This window comes from Elgaria multicarinata, chromosome 5, assembly GCF_023053635.1.
Source record: "Elgaria multicarinata webbii isolate HBS135686 ecotype San Diego chromosome 5, rElgMul1.1.pri, whole genome shotgun sequence".
NCBI classification, from domain to species: Eukaryota; Metazoa; Chordata; class Lepidosauria; order Squamata; family Anguidae; genus Elgaria; species Elgaria multicarinata.
The window spans coordinates 89801450-89821560 of NC_086175.1; the positions used below are offsets into that span (position 1 = coordinate 89801450).

Sequence of the window (20111 nt, forward strand, 5' to 3'; positions counted from 1 at the left end):
GAAGTCTGATAGAGCGTATTAAATCCCTATTTGAACAGAGTTGGACTTCATTCTAAGTAGCTGTGCATAAGAGAGGGCTGTAAAGCTGTCACCAGTGTTTACAGCACTGTCACTAAATACATACAAAGACAGAGTAGCAGTGATAAGGAAATCTGAAAATGCCCCTGTTGAAGCCCCCCAATTTGAGGTGAATAAATTGCTCAAACACACTCCTGACACGTTCCCTCTAGCCCCCACCTTCGTGCCTTTAAAAACAACAAGATACAGAAAGCCTCAAGGCTGTCTTGATCTCTTAGCTCCTTATCTGCCAGGGTTACATGTTACTTTTTGCATAAACACTCTGCTTGTGTTTAGGAACACAGACTTGGAGACGCGCATGGTTTAATTTATTTACCAACTAGAGCTCTCTGACTAGGCATTTCTGAAGGGGCAGAGCATACTCTGGAATTCCTATTTCTCCTTCAGGTGCTTATCAAAGAACAGAATGCAACTTTTTGTACTGGTCATAGGCTGCCAAAATATGGCATTGTTTATGTAAGAATGGGTTTCTGTTTATGAAACATGTATGGGACTTGTGATCAGTCACAGGAGGGAGGAGGGAAAAGTATGACTTCATCAAAGCAACTTTGATGAGTATAAATGTATGCTGATGTGGATGATGGGCAGAGGGTTTTCGCCATCAGTTTGTATGGGGTGAGGGCTTTCTCCTATGCGCATAGTTAATAAAGAATCTCTGTGTCTGGACAGGTTGTGAAGTCGTCCCTTCCCTATCAGGTTAGGGGAGTTTCCCAAACAACAGTAATAATTAAGAAAAATAAATCACTCATAGCTGCAAACTGGAAATCAGCAAATGAACTTTCTCTTATCATATAGAAGCAGAAAATTTGGGACCCTGCACTAACGGAGAAACTCACTAAACACCTTCAGGTAAGAAGAGACCAAGTAGAAATTTACACTTTTTATTTATTACATTATCCATTTCTTGAATTCACTAATATTGTAAAAAAAAAAAATATCATGACAACCTCCTAAAACACATGGAACTTTATGGTGTGATATGTTTATCAGAAAATCTTGCTTATACCACATAGATTCTGAGTGTAAAGAAATTGACTCACATGTGGTATATTTGGATTTGTTACAGTTCATTGTTACTTTGAAAAAATCAAAAGGGTGCAATCCTACGCATATCTAGATAGGAACAAGGGCCTACAACTCCCAGCATTCCCCAGCCAACATGTACGCCTTTTTTTCCTGTCTAAACATGCATAGGCTTGTAGCCTAAGCACTAAGGCCCGACCCCTGCCCAGGGGCGAACCTTCTGCCTGCATACAATCGCAATGTGGCCGGACAGCGGAGACACCCCTATTCCATTCCCCTGCGAGAACAAGTGGACGGCCTCCTTTCCGAGGCGGGAAAGGCGCAATCCTGCGCATCCTCATTTAGGAGTCGAATAAGCGCCGTTCATTGGAGTCATGGGATGAGCTCCAAAAAAGCACGCCTGGGATTCCATTCAAACATTGGATTGCAGAGGGCGGAACTGTGCCGTCCGGAGGAGACGGACCACAGGCGGCAGAACCCCCCTCCCCGCGCCTTAATCCCGGGGCTAGCCTGAGTGCTTGTCGACAGAAAGCCCAGATAGACGAACCTGGCTCGTTCACGTGTAGCCATATTCGTTCACGTGTACGGATGTTTGTTTAAAAACAGGCCCATTGAGTTCGCTGGGATTTACTCCTAAGTAAATACGTATCGGAGTATGATATTCATATGAAACATGCATTTCGGTTTCAAACATCCGAAGATCTGCGGTATGAAAAGACAACTATTCACCTATTTTTATTTTGTATATTTGCTACAAGTAAACTACAGCCCCCATAAATCAACGCGAGGATGCCTGTCCTTTTTGCGCTTGCGTAGTGACAGTAAGCGGGGTGGAGCTAACGGAGTCGTTCCGTTCTTTCCCTCCCCCCCCCCCTTCAAACGGAGTGTTCTAATGGAACGCCGGTGGATTTGATGGCTCGCGCGCAGGCGCTGTGATTGGAGAAGGCGCGATGGAGCATCAGCAGCTGTCTCTAGGGCTGCTGCAAGTGGCTGCTGTGTTCGTTCTTTGCTGGGGGAATAGTTCCGCAGGTGAGTGGAAGGCAGTACTGATCGGGCGCTGATTTCAAGCGAGGCTGTGCCTGTGTTGTACACGCAGGCTGTCCACGCTTGCTCGGAAGTGCGTTTCATTGTTACAGTTTGGGCTTGCAAAAAGCTGGTTCGGGGGTGAACTAGCAACTCCTGCTTCGCACCGCCAGGATATGGGCGCCTGCAATCTTTGCTCGCGGTCTCCATCCTGGCTGTCTAGAACCATTCATACCCCCAAAGCCAAAATAATATCCCTGAACCGGTTCCCTTCTCTTTGTTCTGCAGAAGTTCGAAACGTCTCCTGGAACTTCCTCCCCGTAACATTCTGCAGCTGCTTCCTGCTTCTCCAACTAGCGTACAACAAACAGAAGTTCATTTGCCAAACTTAAATACTAGCATGGCTAAGCTCCATAGCTGTGTGTACGTGTAAGAGAAAGGGAGAGAGACGGAATGACTGAAGGAAATCTTACCCATAAAAACCATAAATGTAGTGTTTACATTTGTAAGCTACTTTTTCTCCTGCCGGGATAAAGTGAGGAATCAGTGGTGAAGTAGACTCGGAGACAAAAATCTTAAAATTGATTCAGCTCCGTTACAGATTTGCATTTTAAACACTCTTTTGAGTATATGGTATTCTTCAAATGTACAGAAACAATAAAGGATATTGTGGCACTTGGAGTATTAATGCTGCAATATATTTGAAGCAGTCCCCTCCCTTTGGCGTGAACACAGATGATTGTGGAGGCTGGTGGCTCCGACGTTGGTGGGGCGATGAAACTGCTCTGGGTTGCAGTCAGACCTCGAAAGGAACGATCACCTTTGATAGCTCCTTTACAGTTCTGACTGAAACCCAGAGCGGATTCACCGACTCACTGACATCAGAGCCACCAGCCTCCGCTGCTTGGACTCCTTGTTGGTCACTTATTTGGAGGATATCAGTCTCTGGCATATCAGTGTCCTCCAAAATTTGCAGCAGGATAAACTGCAAATATTGTTGAGGCAAACAGCCTAATGCTATCATGTCTCCCCTCAATCTGATCTTTTCTAGGCTAAACATGGCTAGTTCTTTCAGTCTCTCCTCATAGGGCTTTGTCTCATAGGGCTTGGCATTCATGATGGTTGCAAGATTGATCAGAATGTAACCCTGCCTATGTTTCAGATACAAACTGGAAGAAATACCTGGTTCAGATTGACAGAGCTGTGCAGAACTATACACCATGCATGAAGGAAAACTGTCTCTGCCACCAAAGGTAAAGGGCTTGAGCGTTTCTAATGGTTCAGTTTATATTTACAGAGTGACACTGGCCTCGTTCACACAAAATGGCATGCCAGAATTGCTGTGAATTCTGGGATACCAGTAATAAGCATGCAGGAGCAACTAAAGTTTTCAGGAACCTACCAGCAATAGAAAGGTGCTCTTCTTGCAAGTGGGAACAGTTAAAGTAAGCAGGGACTTACCAACAATAGAAAGCTTAGCATTAAATTTGAACACAGACCTGGCTTGTTGCTCCTTGAAGAAGCCAATTACAAACTGGCTAGTCAGGAGTTTAGGTTTGGATGGTACAAGCAACTGTCTGTTGCTGGTAAGTTTCTTGTTACTTCGCTCCTGCAAGCAGGAACATCTAATCAGGCAGCACGTACCAGCACACTTGCTCATTACTATAAGCCACAATTGTTAGAAATTCTGGCTTACTGTTTGTGTGAACTTCACTGTGCCACTTGTGTCACAACTGCTATCTGATTGGTAGGCTGCCATCACCTTTTTGCTTTAACTCTGTTTATGCCTGCAGTTTTCAAGTTGCCATACATGTGTTTACATCAAGCTCATCTGCAAAGGTTCTTTCTTGAGTAACCCAGAACATGCATTTAACATGTCATATGGTAGATTGTTCCTGTATGCTTAAGGGAGTAAAAGTCAGATCTGACAAACCATGGGTTCTCTTTCTAGATTGTTCATGGGAACAAACCATGGTATGTTAGCACGTCTGCACAACCCAGAATTCAACAGCCCATGAGTTAAATAAACTATGGATTAATGTTGTGTGCAAAGTAGGTCTGTCTGTGACACATTGACCAGGTTTGCACACTCACCACAGCCCACCATGGCCACAGGTGAGTTGCAGCATGTGCCAGCATATGCTTAGTGACTTTTGAATATTCAAGTCCCAACTACGGCTTTTTGTGTTTTTCTGAACCTGGCGAACCACCCAGAAACCTTAGACTATTTTAGGGTTGTAGATGGTTTCTTAACCTTGGCAACATCCAACCTTCACCAGGTTCGGATAACACAAGTCACAGTCATAGCTTGAATGTTCAGAGTGGCCACCCACACATGCCGCAGCCTACTGTGGCTTAAATAAACTACAGTGGGCTTTGTCATGTGAACTGGCCCATTGGAAAAAGGTGACTAGGTAAGACAAACCAATAGCCCAGGCCAACAATAAACAAGCAGTTCTGCCAGGGTGCTGGCTCAAGAGAATGGGAATGGCTGGAGGGCTCAGCCACCCCCAGTGGATGCTGCCCTTTCACCCCACCCCTCAGTGTCTGCTGCTTGACACCAATCCCTCCATCAGCCTAATGGTAGGACCATCCTGGAGCTGATACTGAACCTTACCAAGCAAGAAACCCTTCCTGAAAGTCATGTTGTTATACTAATTTTCCCTAATGTGTTTAATGATTGATAGAATCTCTCTTACCTTAGAGTTAGGGAACAGGACTTGGCTCCTTTTCAAGAGGGGATCTCTAAGGAGTTGCTGTCAGAAGCCATCAGTCGAAGGCTTGGGACACACTACCAGATCGTTGAGAAGAAGTTGTACCGTGAGCACGATTGCATGTTCCCAGCAAGGTGAGAGTGATACAAAATCTATCCATCAGAGAGAGCTGGGGGTGGGTATGACAATGACAGGAAAATCTCCCTAGCCTCCTTAACCTATGGGTCATTGAGCACAAAATGTTTGAAAGGGCTAAATTCCAGTCTAAGAGGAAGAAACTGATGAGGCATTGCTTTGCCTGAAATGTAGAAATTGCATTTGCTTTTCTGAGAAATCAATATTGACGGTGCACTTTAGTTGTATGAGGAGGTGATGTGGGTTAGAAGCTGAAAGAAATCGGGAATAAATACCTCTGGGAAACAAGGATAATTGAAAGGGATAAGTTACAGAGTTGTCTAAAACAGGAGTTGTGTGGGTGTCAGAAGGGGCTTGTAAGTACACCCAGCTTGGTTTATAATGGTAGGTAGTTTTTTAAAAAAGCTATGTTCTCAAGATTGTTCTCAATAATGTTGCTATGTACGCTCATTGTTTTTTCCTCTCACCTCAATCCCTGGGCCTTTTGTGTGTCGCCTTGATATGCCTTGCTGTTCCCGTAACATCTCAGTGTTGTCCAGCAGAATTTTTCCAAGCGCTTCCCAGCCAGCTGCAATCTGGGCCAGGGAGAGAGATGGTGGAACTCTTAGTAGTACACTGTGATGAGTTTATGTGACACTTTGAAGATAGTTGCTTGCATCAGTCGTAACTTGGACACCACAGTTAATAGAGGTATCTAGAGCATTGACTGGATGCCTGGATTATTGGATGACTTTCACGAGTTGAGATCTGAGGACTTGGCTAGGGTGATTGAACAGGTCTTGTCAACCACTTGTGTGCTTAACCCCTGCCCTTCATGGCTTATTACATCTAATAAGGAAGGGATGTCCAGCTAGGTCCAGGAGGTATAAATTCCTCCTTGAGAGAAGGAGGGGTGCCAGCTGCTTTAAAGGAGGTAGTAATTAGACCATTCCTGAAAAAGCCTAACCAGGAAGATGTTAACAACTATAGGCCAGTCACCATATCCCCTTCATGGACTACTGCTCCCAGCATTCCTGCCCATTTGCCATGCTGGCTGGGGCTGAAGTCCAAACATCTGGAGAGCATCAGGGTTGGCGAAAGCCGGTGAAGACCATTGTATTTATAGGTGAAATTCAAGTAATGAACTTCCTGGCTCTTAACTCAAGCTCTTGCAATAGTTTGCCTCACCCCCTTCTGGGTAAATGTTTTCAAAGGACACGATGTAATTGAGGTTAAGGGTTCAGTTGTGTGGATATTCAGGCCTGTAATTCATAATACGTGGAAAGTTCTTCCATTGGCATGATGTGTCATTCTCAAGGCTGCTCCCCTTGCATTGAACTCTCTGCAGATGTAGTGGGGTTGAGCATTTCATCTTGGAGATCATTGACGACCTTCCAGATATGGAGATGGTAGTCAATGTGCGAGACTACCCCCAGGTACCTAAATGGATGAAACCAAGAGTGCCCGTCTTCTCCTTCAGTAAGGTGAGAGACAGAATAGCTGTTACCCCCTCAGCCATACTAGATGGGAACAGCTCTGGTGTTGAATTGAATCTCTTCCAATTTCTCTTGAATTGATTTTTAAATAAGACATTTTTCTCTAACTAATGTGCTCCTCTCTTTTCATTTTCTGAAAGACTTCGGAATATTATGATATTATGTATCCTGCCTGGACATTTTGGGAAGGGGGACCAGCTGTTTGGCCTATTTATCCAACAGGCCTAGGACGTTGGGACCTAATGAGAGAGGAACTCAAAAGGTATATCGCTGGAGAGAACTATGCTGTTGTTTTAAAAGAGAGGGGTCCTCAAATTTAATTATGCATGTCTTTTTTAGTTGAGCCTTGCACCCATATCAAGCTAAATTCCCTTCATTCTGAGACATGTTTATTGAGATATAAATTGTACTTTGCAAATTGGAAATTAAGGATGCATGACATCGCAGCCTACAACATCCACAAACCATGTAAGTTCTTTAGGTCAAGGTGTTAGACAAGTTCTAATGGATGGAATATCAGGTCTGAGGGTTGGAGTCCTAATCTGGGCCATTGGGGGTACCCGGATGACCACTTTACTTGGCCCCACACCCCTTCCACCTCACTACTGGTTATTTGGTGGTTTCTAAGCTTTTGTGCAGTTTTTACCCATTCTAAAAGACTGAAATGCCTTAGCAGTAAGAGCTTTCAGCTACAGTATGATGGTTTGGGGAAGGGGTATTTTTGTTTACCTTTGGCCCTGTCCCCTTTGTGTTCAGGTCTACCACTACTTTGAAGTGGCTCCTGAGAGCTTCTCTGAAATTGAATTCAGCCCTCGGGCTGAAAGAGGTTCTCCACCTCTGGTTTAGGTGCATCTACCCAGGTTTAATCTTTTGGACTTTATCAGGCCAAATTGGCGGAAATCCACACAGAAGTTAGCACATAGGACAGGGAGAACTTTGCCCAGATCTAACAGTAAGTAGGATAGCCAGGTGCAAGAGTTCCTGTAATGTTAGTGCAGTAGTGGTGGACATTTTTCTGTTGAGGGAGCTGCATTCCCTTGGCAGAGTAATGTGCTGAGGGCTGCAAGGTGGCTGTGGACAGGGCCACTCTCTTTTCTCTCTCTGTTACCCTTCCCCCCTCTGCTTGTAAGGGCTTGCACAACCTCTTGCACAAGCAGTAGATCACTTTTGGATTTTGTTTCAGTTTTCTCATGCAACACACTTGTGCAAGCTGTAAAACAGCCCTTTGGGGAGCAGAATAGTACCATTTGTAACCAACCCAAAATGCTTTTGGATGCAATCTTATGCAGGTTTGACAGAAAAAAGTCATATAACTGAAGCTGGGAGTTGTAGATCTTTTTTCTTCTTCTGTCTAATCATGCATAAGATTGCGCCCTTAAAGACAAATGTTCTACTTTAAAAAAATAAATACAGTGCTTTTTTCTCACCTGGTGATTGGCTTGCTGATTTTCTCAACCTTTCACTGCAATCGCTTATTTGAGCATTTATCCTGCTGCGATGGAAATAAATGCATCAATTCTCAAGTGTGAAAGGGATTGACCAGGTTTTTTTGATTGCGTCAAATTGTAGATGTGAAGGAAGTGGCACATGAATAGAAGTGTCAAATATCTTGTTAGAATAGGGTACGGCACTATAATATATCACAAGACTGAGGTGAGATGACTTGACCAGCAACCAAAGAAGAATTTCTGACAAATAGGATTAATTTCTGTGCATATACTAAGATGTTCTGCATTTTTAATACCCTGCATTGATCAAAAAATCCTTAGCTCTGCAGAAAAATGGCCCTGGAAGAAGAAAATCCCTAAAGCCTATTTCCGAGGATCCAGGTGAGCCCAATTTCCACTTCCAAACACTTTGATACTACTGATTTAGTACCACAGTAGCCCATAACAAGACATGGGGCCGGTCTACACCAAGTAGGATATAAAACTTTAAAAACGGTATGAAAGCAGTATATGTAATGTGTCCTGGGCCTGAACAGTTGTCATAACCATTATAAACTGTTATAAGCAGTAGTGTAGATCCTGCCTAGGACTATGCACTGTGTCATGCAGAAAGATATGGTTGTTACAAATGGAATATGTTTGGCCTAAGATACCAAACATATTCCATTCCATACCAAACATTCCATCGTGTGGCGCAGAGTGGTAAGCAGCAGTTACTGCAGCCGAAACTCTCCCCATGGCCTGATCCCAGCAGAAGCTGGTTCTCAGGCAGTTGGCTCAGGTTAACTCAGCCTTCCATCCTTCCGAGGTCAGTAAAATGAGTGCCCAGCTAGCTGGGGGAAAGGTAACTGCCACTGGGGAAGGCAATGGCAAACCACCCCGCTACAAAGTCTGCCAAGAAAACATCAGCGAAAGCAGGCGTCCCTCTAGGAGTCAGCAATGAGGCAAGTGCTTGCACAAGAGGTTCCTTTCCTTTTCCTAAGATACATGTATGGGAGTTGTCATGTTGTTAGAGAACGCAGCATTTAATGTGCTTCTGGGGAATGTCCTATCCAACCACTGCCACCACGTATGGGGAAACTGCCCCTTCAATGGGCAATCTCACTTATGGGGTGTCTTCTTTTTCTAGCAAATTGCTCATATTTCAGAGCCTATGGAACTCCCTGCCACTATAACATAAGAGTTTTCCAAACTGAGCCTTTTCTGCTGCTGCCAATTCTCTTAAAATACAATAAAACCTCCTAGAAGCCTGGTATATAAGGTTTAGGTGTGAAATGGGCACTAGCACTAGAGAAACAATTAACTATTTAACATTAATTTATTAAAGGGATATTTTGTACATAAGAGATTATTAATATTTACTTTGGGGTTTTAAAAAATGCTTGCTGATGCTTCCTAAGGACTCAAGAGACATTGTTTTCATTACAAGCCTCTTAATGACTAAATTCACTAAAAACAAACGTTTAAGCTCTGTCTATTTTTTTAAACACACACACACAGAGATGTCATTTTTGGGGTGTTACAAGATAATGTAATGCATTTACTATGCAGGAAACAGATTTCTTTAATGATCTTAAACCCTGATCCAGAAAGAATAAATCAGCCTCTTATGGAAATGTTGCATTATTTTTACTAACTCCCTCCCCACCCCCAATTGATGCCTCAGTAATATTCTTGTTGAGAAAGGTGTAAAATATGACCTCTGAAAGTTTCAGACTTGCAACACAAAGTGCAAGATTGAAATGAGGGTGGATAGTGCATCGTGTTGACTTCTCAGACCAATGGCTATGAATAAAACCTTAATATCTGGACAAGGGTTGCTCCTATGAAAAGATAGATGATGAGTTTTTTCCTAGCAAATTTTATGCTCTTTAATTTTGTACTGAGATATCTCTTCTGTGAGATTACAAATAACAGTTATTATGCAAAAACTGAATTTGGGACACCATTTTCCAAGATGGCGACCATTACAATGATTTCTTGAAATGCCCCTCTAATTATGCTAGGCAGACACAGCTTTTAACACCAGAGCCTGCTGAGCTCCACCCAGAGCCCAGCTGCAGTACATTAGAGCTCTCTGCTCATGAGGAGTCCTTACTGGAGCCCTATGGGCCTCTTGTTTGAGGCAACAATGCTCCTGAGCGCCAGGGGGTTGCTCAGCCTCTGCCTCAGAGGCAGAATCCCCCCACCCTGTTGGGGATGGACCTGCAGCCGTCTCCCAAGAGCCCAGGCTCCTCCTGGTCTGGTGACAATCATTGATCTGGGGTACCCTCAGTTTCTGGGAGCTCCAGCTCTTTTGCTGAGGTGGATTCCTTCAGTGGGGACATGACATTATCGTTACTTTGTAAACATTAACTTACTGTTACCTAGGTTGTTTTTTTAAAAAAATAATGCTGTAGTACTGAAATTTTCAGGTATCAATATTTTTCATGCGTTTGGGTAGTTTTTGGTCCAAAGATTGAGAGCAGCATACGCTTTGATGAGGTGAAGGAAGTGCTAGTGTCTTCCACTTCCTGCTCTTACTCTACTTTCTTCTATCCAAACAGAACTTTCATATTTCCTTAATGCTGGGAAGGCTGGTGCAGAAATTCTATTTTGGATGTGATGAAGCAAGGCAACAATGTCCTGTTGAACCAAAAACAATTCATGCGTTTCAGCTTCCTGTCATCACCCCTCCGCCACATGGTTTTCATAAATTGTTTGATCTTTCAATGGGAACTGTCATTCTCAGATAATTTCCTATTAGATTTCATAAAGTGGCTCAGGTTTTTGTCTGGCTGTTTGGTCATCTGGACCTCAAGAGATGGCTCAACATTGTCTAACAGATTTGTGTGTGTTTTCTTTGGTAGGACAAGTTCAGAGCGGGATCCACTCATTCTTCTTTCTCGAGAAAATCCAGACCTTGTTGATGCAGAGTACACTAAAAACCAAGCCTGGAAATCTGAAAAAGTAACTACCGCTATAGCCAACTCTTTCCTTTCTCTTATATAAGGGGGTATTCTTCTATATAACCATTCTGTAAAAGACTGGCATCAGCAATAAGAAGGTTGACACTTTTAGGGATATGGAGAAGATCTCTTTCTGTTAATCTGCCATTATAAAAATGCCATCAAATGGTTCCATAAATCCAGTCACTAGTATAGGTTAGGATCTCCATACATTAGTAAGAATGTATTGAAAAAGGATGGAGAATTCCCTCCTGTTTCGTTCCTCCTTAGTTCTCCTAAGGATCTGATTTAAAAGTGCCACTGGGCAGGTAAAAGAAATTTAACTGTGTCCTGTTTAAATCAGAGGCCGGGTTCTCCACGTGCAGCATCAACACACCAGTACAGCATCCAACTGGGCTGTGAGTTCCAACTGGGCTAATGCTGCATGCAACCGGATGTAAATATGACACCAGCTGGGTGTAACCCTGAAAGAAATGTATGCTCCTTTTACATGCTCAGTGGTATTTTTTAAAATCAGGCATCACTGTGAGTGGTTACATTGCCTTAAGGCAAGAGTGGGCAACTTGTGGTTGCCCAAACATTTTGGCCTAGAACTCCCATCATCACTCACCATTGGCTATGCTGGGTAGGGATGATGGGAATTGTAGCCCAAAACATCTGGAAGGCCACAAGTTACCCATCCCTGTCTTAAGGGGTAACTAATCTAAGTGCAGACAGAATGTATTCCTACTTAATGTATTTGTGTTTGGTGATGTTCTAATATGAACATGTCAGACTGATTCTGATTTTGTCAAGTGTCTCATCTCTTGCTGGCTTAACTTTTAGCTAATTTGTTCTTCATCAAGATGCTCACTTTGGAATTTGTCTAATGGCCATAACTACCTGTTCCTACCTGTTCTTAGGGCAGACCCAAGCTTATTTTCTTGATGTCTTGTTTTGTGGTGCGCCGGTTCCATCTCTGTGGTTAAGAGCCTATGCTACCTAGTCCTAGTTATACTAGTGTCTGTACCATACTTAAGATAATGTAGTATGTTTTGGAAGAGGTAAAGGTGATCTGGGACTTCTCTGCTTAAATGCCAGCATTGGATTTCACAGGATAGAAAGAGCGATAACCAGGTATGGAATTACAATTTAGGTGATGGTGAGTGTTTGCTGTGAAGCTTCAAAATCCTAAGACCTTGTAATTGACTATTCCTGTGCTTTGAATTGTGAGGAAACTGTGCAGCTTCTTTATAAAGAAGATGTGATGAACAGACTTTGGGCATGTCTTACCAGCAGTAAATGAAGTATGAAGCTTCAGATACACACAAGGCAGGAATATTGATTAGGAAAGATGATGGCTTTTTGCAGTCATGAAAGTTTTAAACTGGATTTTATGGTTTTAGTTGTAAACTGCCCAGAGAACTTAGGCTGTTGGGCAGTATATTAAATAAATAAATAACAGATTAATATGTGCAACCTGTGGATGTTTATTTGGAATTAATTACCAGTGAGTTCAATGTTGCTTACTTTCAAGTAAGTGTGTATAGGTTTTCACCATTAGAAAATTAATGATCTGTATATTTCTTTGCTAGATTCCCAGGTTTATTTAAAGTTACTTACAAAGAGTGACCTTAACCTTGTGCCCTTCTGAAAATCAATTCAGAAGAGGGTGGGAGGTGGGAACTATACTTGTGTTTATTTGTAGATCACTTTTGGTTATAGTCAGTAGGACGGTAATCGATAACAAAAGTTTAAAGTATACTTTCTTTCTTGTTAAAAGGACACTCTTGGGAAGCCACCGGCTAAGGAAGTCCCACTAGTAGACCATTGTAAATACAAGTAAGTAATTGATTCAAGCAGTAATTCTGGGACAAGTTCAAAGCAAAGTGAGTGTTTGCCTTGTACCCTGTCTCTTTTGGTCATTTTACCTGTCTGTGACGAGCCATGTCACAACGAACCATTTTGTGTTGTGTCAGGACAGTTTCACAAATTGTGAAATGTGTGCATGGGCCCCAAAAGGGTTGCCTACCCCTACCTGAAGACAATGTGATTTACTACTGGTAGACATACGTAGGATCGCATTGTCTATGTAGAATCTATTAAAACATTTTCATCTCCCCATTAAATTAAAATAGATATTGGAAAGTTTATAGTCCAAAACTAGGCCATGGTATCTTCCCATGTTCCACTAGTTGGCAGTTTAAGCTGCCCCATAATTCTTACCCTCAGGCTGCTGCTGTTACCCCCCTCTGCCTTGATGTCAGCTTTGCCACAAAAAAGAAGATGCCCCAATAGTTTGTGGCCAGAATTATGGGCAGCAATATGTCGAATGTGTTGGTGCTGTGCTAACTTTCTCAATAATCCCACCTCATCTGCAATGGTGCCACCATGAACTGTTTGTCCACTCCACCACTTATGAAAACTATCTGGTCTACAGCTGCATTTTTTACTGTAATTCGGAAGACGTTCAAGGAATCCCAAAGAACCACTCTATCCCCTCTGTGCCACTCAGTGATAATAAGTAGCTGATATGATTATACTCCTTAGGATATCTGTAGTTCCTCTGATGCAGCAAGCCCAAGGCACTCTGTCATCTCAAGTCCCAAGGGCATCTCTGTGAGAGATTTTGGTGCCTTGTGTAGATAATGATACTGAGATGCTAGTATATTAAATGTCTTCTTTGCAGTCTCTTGGGAAGAGCAAAACGATGCCTGGAATAGAAATGAGGGACTCTCTGACTTGGAGGCTCTTTCTGAATGTAGTAACTCTTCCCCATTTCTGTTTTGATGTAACTTCCCTTCCTTCTACAGGCTAAGTCTGTACTGTAATTGCAAATGCTTAGGCACTGGTGGGGTTTTTATCTGAAATATATTTTAGATTTATATAAATGTGTTTTTACAGTGTATTCACTTATTTATATGTACTCGCTGGGGATAGGGATTTAAACCCAGACAGAAAAGTGCAAGCACTTACCGTGTATGCAACAACTGAGGCTGCTGAACTCTTGATTTGTGGCCTTTAATTTTGTCTCCTCCGAATTAAGGTTCAAACGGAATATGCTGTTTTCACATGACCCTTCAGTTAAGCACTTCATGTAGTACATAGGAAATCCCTTCTCCTTCTATGATTATTTTTTTATCTAAACTATGGTCACAGTATTTCTTTAAAAAGCATACAAGCTTTTATTAAAATAAGTAAACTGTTTATCACGACGAGTCATAGTGAGTTTAAATCCATAGCAATTCCATAAACCACTTTTATTGAATGTTGAGTGAAGTCCACTAATTACTGAAGGAGAGGTAATATTCTAAAATGACATATTTCTTTTTTAATTATAGATACCTTTTTAATTTCCGAGGTGTAGCAGCCAGTTTCCGCTTCAAGCACCTCTTTCTTTGTGGCTCTCTGATCTTTCATGTCGGGGAAGATTGGCAGGAATTCTTCTACCCACAGCTGAAACCTTGGGTTCACTACATTCCAGTCAAATCTGATCTCTCTGATGTAAGGTAAGAAATTAAAACTAACTCTCTCTCTCTCTCACTCTGTGTGTATTTAATGGCATTTATATGTGCCCCATAATGAGTTCTCTGGTGTTAGTGCAGAAAAATAAAATTTTTATCTTTCTACACCGCAATGGAACTTGGCTATACTTAGAGTACAATGGTAATAAACTTAATTTTCATGTTTCTTTGTCTCATTCCAAAGGAAACATTAGACGTATCCATTGGCTGATTTCAGTAGCAAAGGGATGTGTGTGTCTCATTTTCTGTAAAGGAACCCCAGAGGTAGAAGAATATTGTATAGAAGAACATGTTCTAGATGTTGGAGTGATGTAGTTAAAGCAAAGGCGATTTATTTATTTAAATTAAGTTTAGGCCATGTTATAGGACTATATCCTCTCTATTCAGCTTACAAAATAGAACACACAAAATCGTAAATTCTAATAATATAATATAGCTTAAAGCACAAATTACAAAGCAAAAAATGCCCCAAAAGCCAATGAAAACAAATTATCCAATAATCCAGCTTTACCTCTGTTTTGAGAATTTTATTAGCAACCTTTTGATCTGTATTCATTCACAATGTGACAACTTACCACCTTTATTTTAGGGAGCTATTGGCATTTGTGAGCAAAAATGATGATGTAGCCCAAGAAATTTCAAAAAGGTAAGCTTTTTTTTAAAAAAAAAATTACAGGCAGGAGTGTTGCTAGAGAAGCCTGAGAATAGGCACAATCCTATGCATGTTTAGACAGAAAAAGTCTTATAACACCCAGTATTTCCCAGCCAACCAATGTGGCTAAGTGTGTCAATATTTTGCAGAATTGCTAGTTATATAGATGCAAATTTAGAAATAATTACTAGGATGTATTTAAATGTCATAGGAGACAAGCCAGTGAACGTCTCTGCCAAATCACCCAATTCCTCAATTAATTTGCACCCCATCTCCAGAGTCCCTCAAATCAGTAGTTCTTTTTCATCCAGATCCTGATCCAAATCCAATTCTCTTGCAGTTAATTATCCAACTCCAGGTTTAAGCTGGAGAAAAGTATGACATACTTTGGGTGGGGATCACAAAAATTAAATACCCCTTGTAAATCTGAGTAACTTCCATGAAATGATGTTCCCACTGCTGGGCACCAAAAAGAATTGTTTGCTAAAGCAACATTCTTAATGACTGCTGAAAGTCTGATCCGGCCATCCTAAATTCCTTTTTCAGTGGCAATCTAGTGTCTCCAGAACTAATACATTGGGGGTAAGGCAGGAAGCTTGCTGTGCTGTAGCTTGCCCTTTTCTAAGGACAAAAACAAAACGAAGTCCTGAGTGGAGTGTATGCTCTAGTGAAAGGAGGAATGTGTGTGTGTGTGCGTGTACATAGCCTACAAAGAATAGTTAGGAAAAACCTAAGCAAGGTTCACGATATGGTTGGGGCTTTGTTGGGAGAGGAACAGGAAGGAGAGTCTTCCAATTTGTTGCTTTTAAAAAGAGAAGCACATCTGAACTGGGAAAGTGACTGAGCAGATCACAGCCTTTCACAATCTGCTTTCCTCCAGATGTTTTGGATTGCAACTCCCATCAGTCCCAACCAGCACTACTAATGGTCTGGAATCCTAAGAGCTGGAGTCTAAAACATCCGGAGGGCACCAGGTTGAGAAAAGGCTAGTTTAGAAGTATGCAGTGGGTACCCATGATCACCAATCCTCATAGCAACGAGTGTGCTATCCTAGGCAAATACCACGTTTTCCCAAACACAGGAGAGCTGCATTTTGAATGCTAAAATAATGTGAAACCTTATGAGAAGGTATGACTGTCCATAATACAGGAGATAATAGGATTTAAAGTTTTATTTAAAAACAAAATACATACATATAGGCAATATGTATATGATATCCTATTTGAAGTAGGTCTTCAACTATTTTAGTGGGTGGCTGCTGTGCAGAGAAAAATAGAGAAAACCGCTTCCCAGTGGTGGCAATTAAAATCAACAAATGGCATCCAAACAGGTTATTGGCATCGAGAGTTGAGTAGTTCTGACATTTAAGGGCCTTTCTATACAATCAGTTTACTGTGCAGCAAGTGCCATCTATTATGGGATAGATGTGCACTATGATCATATGAGAATCCTGTGGCACCTTAACAATGGACACATTCATAGTACCTTAATTTTGTTGGGATTGAGGATATACCTATCAAATGTGCAAAAGTTGCCTGTAGCACTTGAAAGCTTATGCAATTGACATTTATTACATCTTTCATATGGCACAGACATTCTTTGTTGTTTTTGCTGCAAGTGAACAGCATAATACCACTACTGGAATTTGTCACTAAAAACATACCTGAGTTGTATTTTGGTTTAGCTGTCATGGCTTATCTCCTGAGATTAGTTTAAAAGGGATGAGAATGTTCTGATTGAAGTCTCTAGCTCCCCTCCGCCGCCCACAGAACTACAGTTCCCTGGAGGAGATGCATCAATTGTTAAGCCACTTTTCATCTGGACTGTAAGTATGTACTTAAGGTAGCTCTTGAGTTATAAAAGCTAACTGTAGGCATCTTTGTTACTTGTCTGTCTTGCCTCTAGGGGTCGCCAGTTCATCACGGACCACTTGCAAATGGAAGACATCTCTTGTTATTGGCAGAGACTTCTGATTGAGTACTCCAAAACCCTGACTTACAAAGTTAAACGGAAGAGTAACTACAGTGAGATATCTCCCAGACACTTCAAAACAGAACTGTAGAAAACACCATTCCATTTTCAGTTCAGGACTAGGGCTTGTAGACATTGTGAAATTCAAAGACCAGCATTGGTTTTGTTCAACAGAAGCTCTGTATTTCATGCCACGAAAGTATAAGGAGAGAAAATATGTTGTTACATACTGAATCAAAATGTCTTATCAGATCCAGAATTTTCTATCATGGTTCGTAAAAATTTCAGAACTATTCAAATAAGTTAAGGGAGGCTAAGTTCCACTGAGTTCTAGCATCACTTTGCTTTTGAAGTCTTTCTGAAAAGGACTTTATTGGGATTAATCTGGTGTTGTGGTGAATCAGTTGAGCAATACTAGCTCAATGGTGAGTGAATCGTCTCTTGAATCATCATGGTACAACAATTAATCCAGTGTTTGTCTAGTGTTAAGACACTAGTGTGTGGACCCACAGTGTACCATATCAGAATAATTTAAGGAAGAACATGAAATATGGCCTCAACAAAAGTTGATTGACCTAGAAAGAGATTATGAAGTGCATGGCTCCATGCATGCACATAACAGGAAATGCATGGGTAAAAGGGTCCAGGTAAAAGTATAGCCAGATAAACCTGGGGTTAAAGCTTAACTGTTATGTTTTGTTTCAGTGACTGAAGAGGTAAATATTACAAGAAAAAAATATATGTCATGTCAGATAAATGTATGTCATGTCAGACAACACATTAGTCAATGCAGTATGAAAACTCCACTCAGCGGTTTAGTTTTTAGGAGGTTCATCCCACACAACATGTTCTAACTCCACCGTTGTGTGACTGTGGGCTACTGTGGAGCTGAGTAAACTCCATTGTGATGTTTGATTGACAGTTCCTCTGCCTTCTCTCCTCCCCTGGTCCTCCTGATGGTATCCCATCAGCCATTGCTGCAAAAAAAAAAAAAAAAAAAACACAAATCCTGTCAGCTCTCCTAGGGGAGCACTTGCCCCTTTCACTGCTCTTGCCAGGGAACTCTGTAGCCAGTGGGAAAAGTCAACTCAACGCAGCGGAAAATTCCACAGAGCCCTCCACAGAACATGCAACACAATGGTTGTGCAGGAACTCTCCTCTGCACAGCATGGATATTCAGTGTGGAGTGTTTTCCAAAAAAAACCTCCACTATAGGGTGGAGTTTTCCCACCAGGCAACACATTTCTCAACGGTGGTGTAAAAACTGCACCATGGAATTCTAAAACCACCATTGAGAAATGTGTTATCTGAACTGAGCCATAATGTGATGGTGGAGTAGCAGTTACTGTTACCACTGAGAGGGAATGAGGCCAAATTTCTGTTTTTATATATGGGAAAGTAGCATCGAAATTGGTTCAGTCTGATTGGGGAATAACTGAGCATTCTAAAGATGCCCATTGGTCCTAAGTTTGAACAGAGGTGGTGTGACCGAATGGTGGCCACACCAAAGGTGTTTGGCTGGAGAGTTCTGACTGGACCAAATTTAAGAAGCTGTTGAGAGGCATCTGGGGAAGGCTGCTGGGAGAGTTTGCCTCAGGAAGAGTCATCTAGAGGTGTCTTTGTGAGAGGCTGTGGAGGCTGAGGAATACAATGGCCAGGAAGAAGAACAACTGTAAGACCAGGAAGCTAAGTTGAGAGCATGTGAGGCTGAAGAATGTCTGCTGGTGAGGAGACAAAGACTCCTGGAACAACCTTCAGAGGAAAGAGTTGAAGCCTGAGATCAACTGGTGATGATGGTCCAAAGACAGGGAAATATATATAAACTTGTTTTAGAATTTTAAGGGATGACTTGATTGCTTCTTTCAGTGTCATTGACTTGTGATAAGCCTCTTGAAGAGAGCCCCTATACCCAGGTCGGACGACCGATTTGCACGTCAGGACCGCTACGGACCTCCACCAGAGTTTCCTCTGGCTTCGCCCTGCCCAGGCTAGACCAAACGGAAGACTTCAGCCTTAAAGTTTCCAGGTGGAAGTCAAGCCCTACTAGAGAGAAGGCTGCTTTTCAAGCCCTCCTTGCTAGACCTGTGACTTAACTGGGAGGAGCTTGATAAGTGAATTAGCTTATGTTTGATTAGGTTAGGAACCAGGGCTTCTAACACATGATTGGTGGTAACACGAACAATATAGAAGCTGGGTTTTGAAAGTAACGGTATAGAAACCTTGTTTGTAAAGTAACAGCAATCTGAAATAATAAGCTTTCTTGTTTTATGTCTTTTAAATAAAATACTGTATATCTTTGTTTATTTTCCTTGTACCTGTGATGTGTCTCATCTAATCACCAGGTAACTTAGGAACAAAAGAGTATATATACATAAAGGGGTGTAGATTTATGGCAGAAGTGAAGGGATTGCCCAGTGCTGAGGGGAGATCCACCATGACTGGTGGCTATAGAAGGAAGAATGCCCCAGTAAGAAGAGATTTTCCTCTGTTTGGTGTTAGTGATTGCCCTAGTATAGAAGGATCTACCTAAGCTAGGTTCTCCATAGCCCCATTGCAACCTTAATGAGCTGAGTGGGGAATTTAACCCAGTTCTCTGCAACTCTGTGGGTAAAACCAGACATTATCTGGGAGATCCATGACTAAGATATCCCAGTTCTCCTTTGTACTAATTAGCAGCCCTACATGACTCCTTTGAAGATCGAGGAAGTGATGTTCTGGGAAGGCATTGAACTTTTTCCTGATCTAAATTGCTCTCCTAAAACTGCTATTGGCTGCGATGGGAGACAGGAATAGCAGCTGCACGGCTTCTTCCCCCACTCCTGTTTGTGAGAAATGAGCGTGCCACTTTTAATGGCACGGACATCAGGAAAAACTTCCTGACTGTTAGAGCATTACGACAATGGAATCAGTTACCTAGGGAGGTTGTGGGCTCTCCCACACTAGAGACATTCAAGAGGTAGCTGGACAACCATCTGTCAGGGATGCTTTAGGGTGGATTCCTGCATTGAGCAGGGGGTTGGACTCGATGGCCTTGTAGGCCCCTTCCAACTCTGCTATTCTATGATTCTATGATAATGGAGGATTGCTTTCATGCCACTGCAAAAGGTGAGGAGCGAAAGTTTGTGGTGCTATGGAGCAAAT

The 20111-nt window shown here is 42.0% G+C and overlaps 1 protein-coding gene across 1 annotated transcript; it reads left to right on the forward strand.

Annotated features, from left to right (window-relative positions):
- Window positions 1-1992: 1992 nt before the first annotated feature.
- POGLUT1 (protein O-glucosyltransferase 1) lies at window positions 1993-19264 on the forward strand. The gene is made up of 11 exons (XM_063126784.1): window positions 1993-2130; window positions 3287-3377; window positions 4829-4972; window positions 6301-6436; window positions 6589-6710; window positions 8218-8277; window positions 10746-10845; window positions 12607-12665; window positions 14165-14332; window positions 14937-14993; window positions 16905-19264. The coding sequence occupies exons 1-11, from the start codon at window positions 2052-2054 to the stop codon at window positions 17059-17061; spliced, it is 1173 nt and encodes a 390-aa protein (XP_062982854.1). The 5' UTR covers window positions 1993-2051; the 3' UTR covers window positions 17062-19264.
- The last annotated feature ends 847 nt before the right edge of the window (window positions 19265-20111 follow it).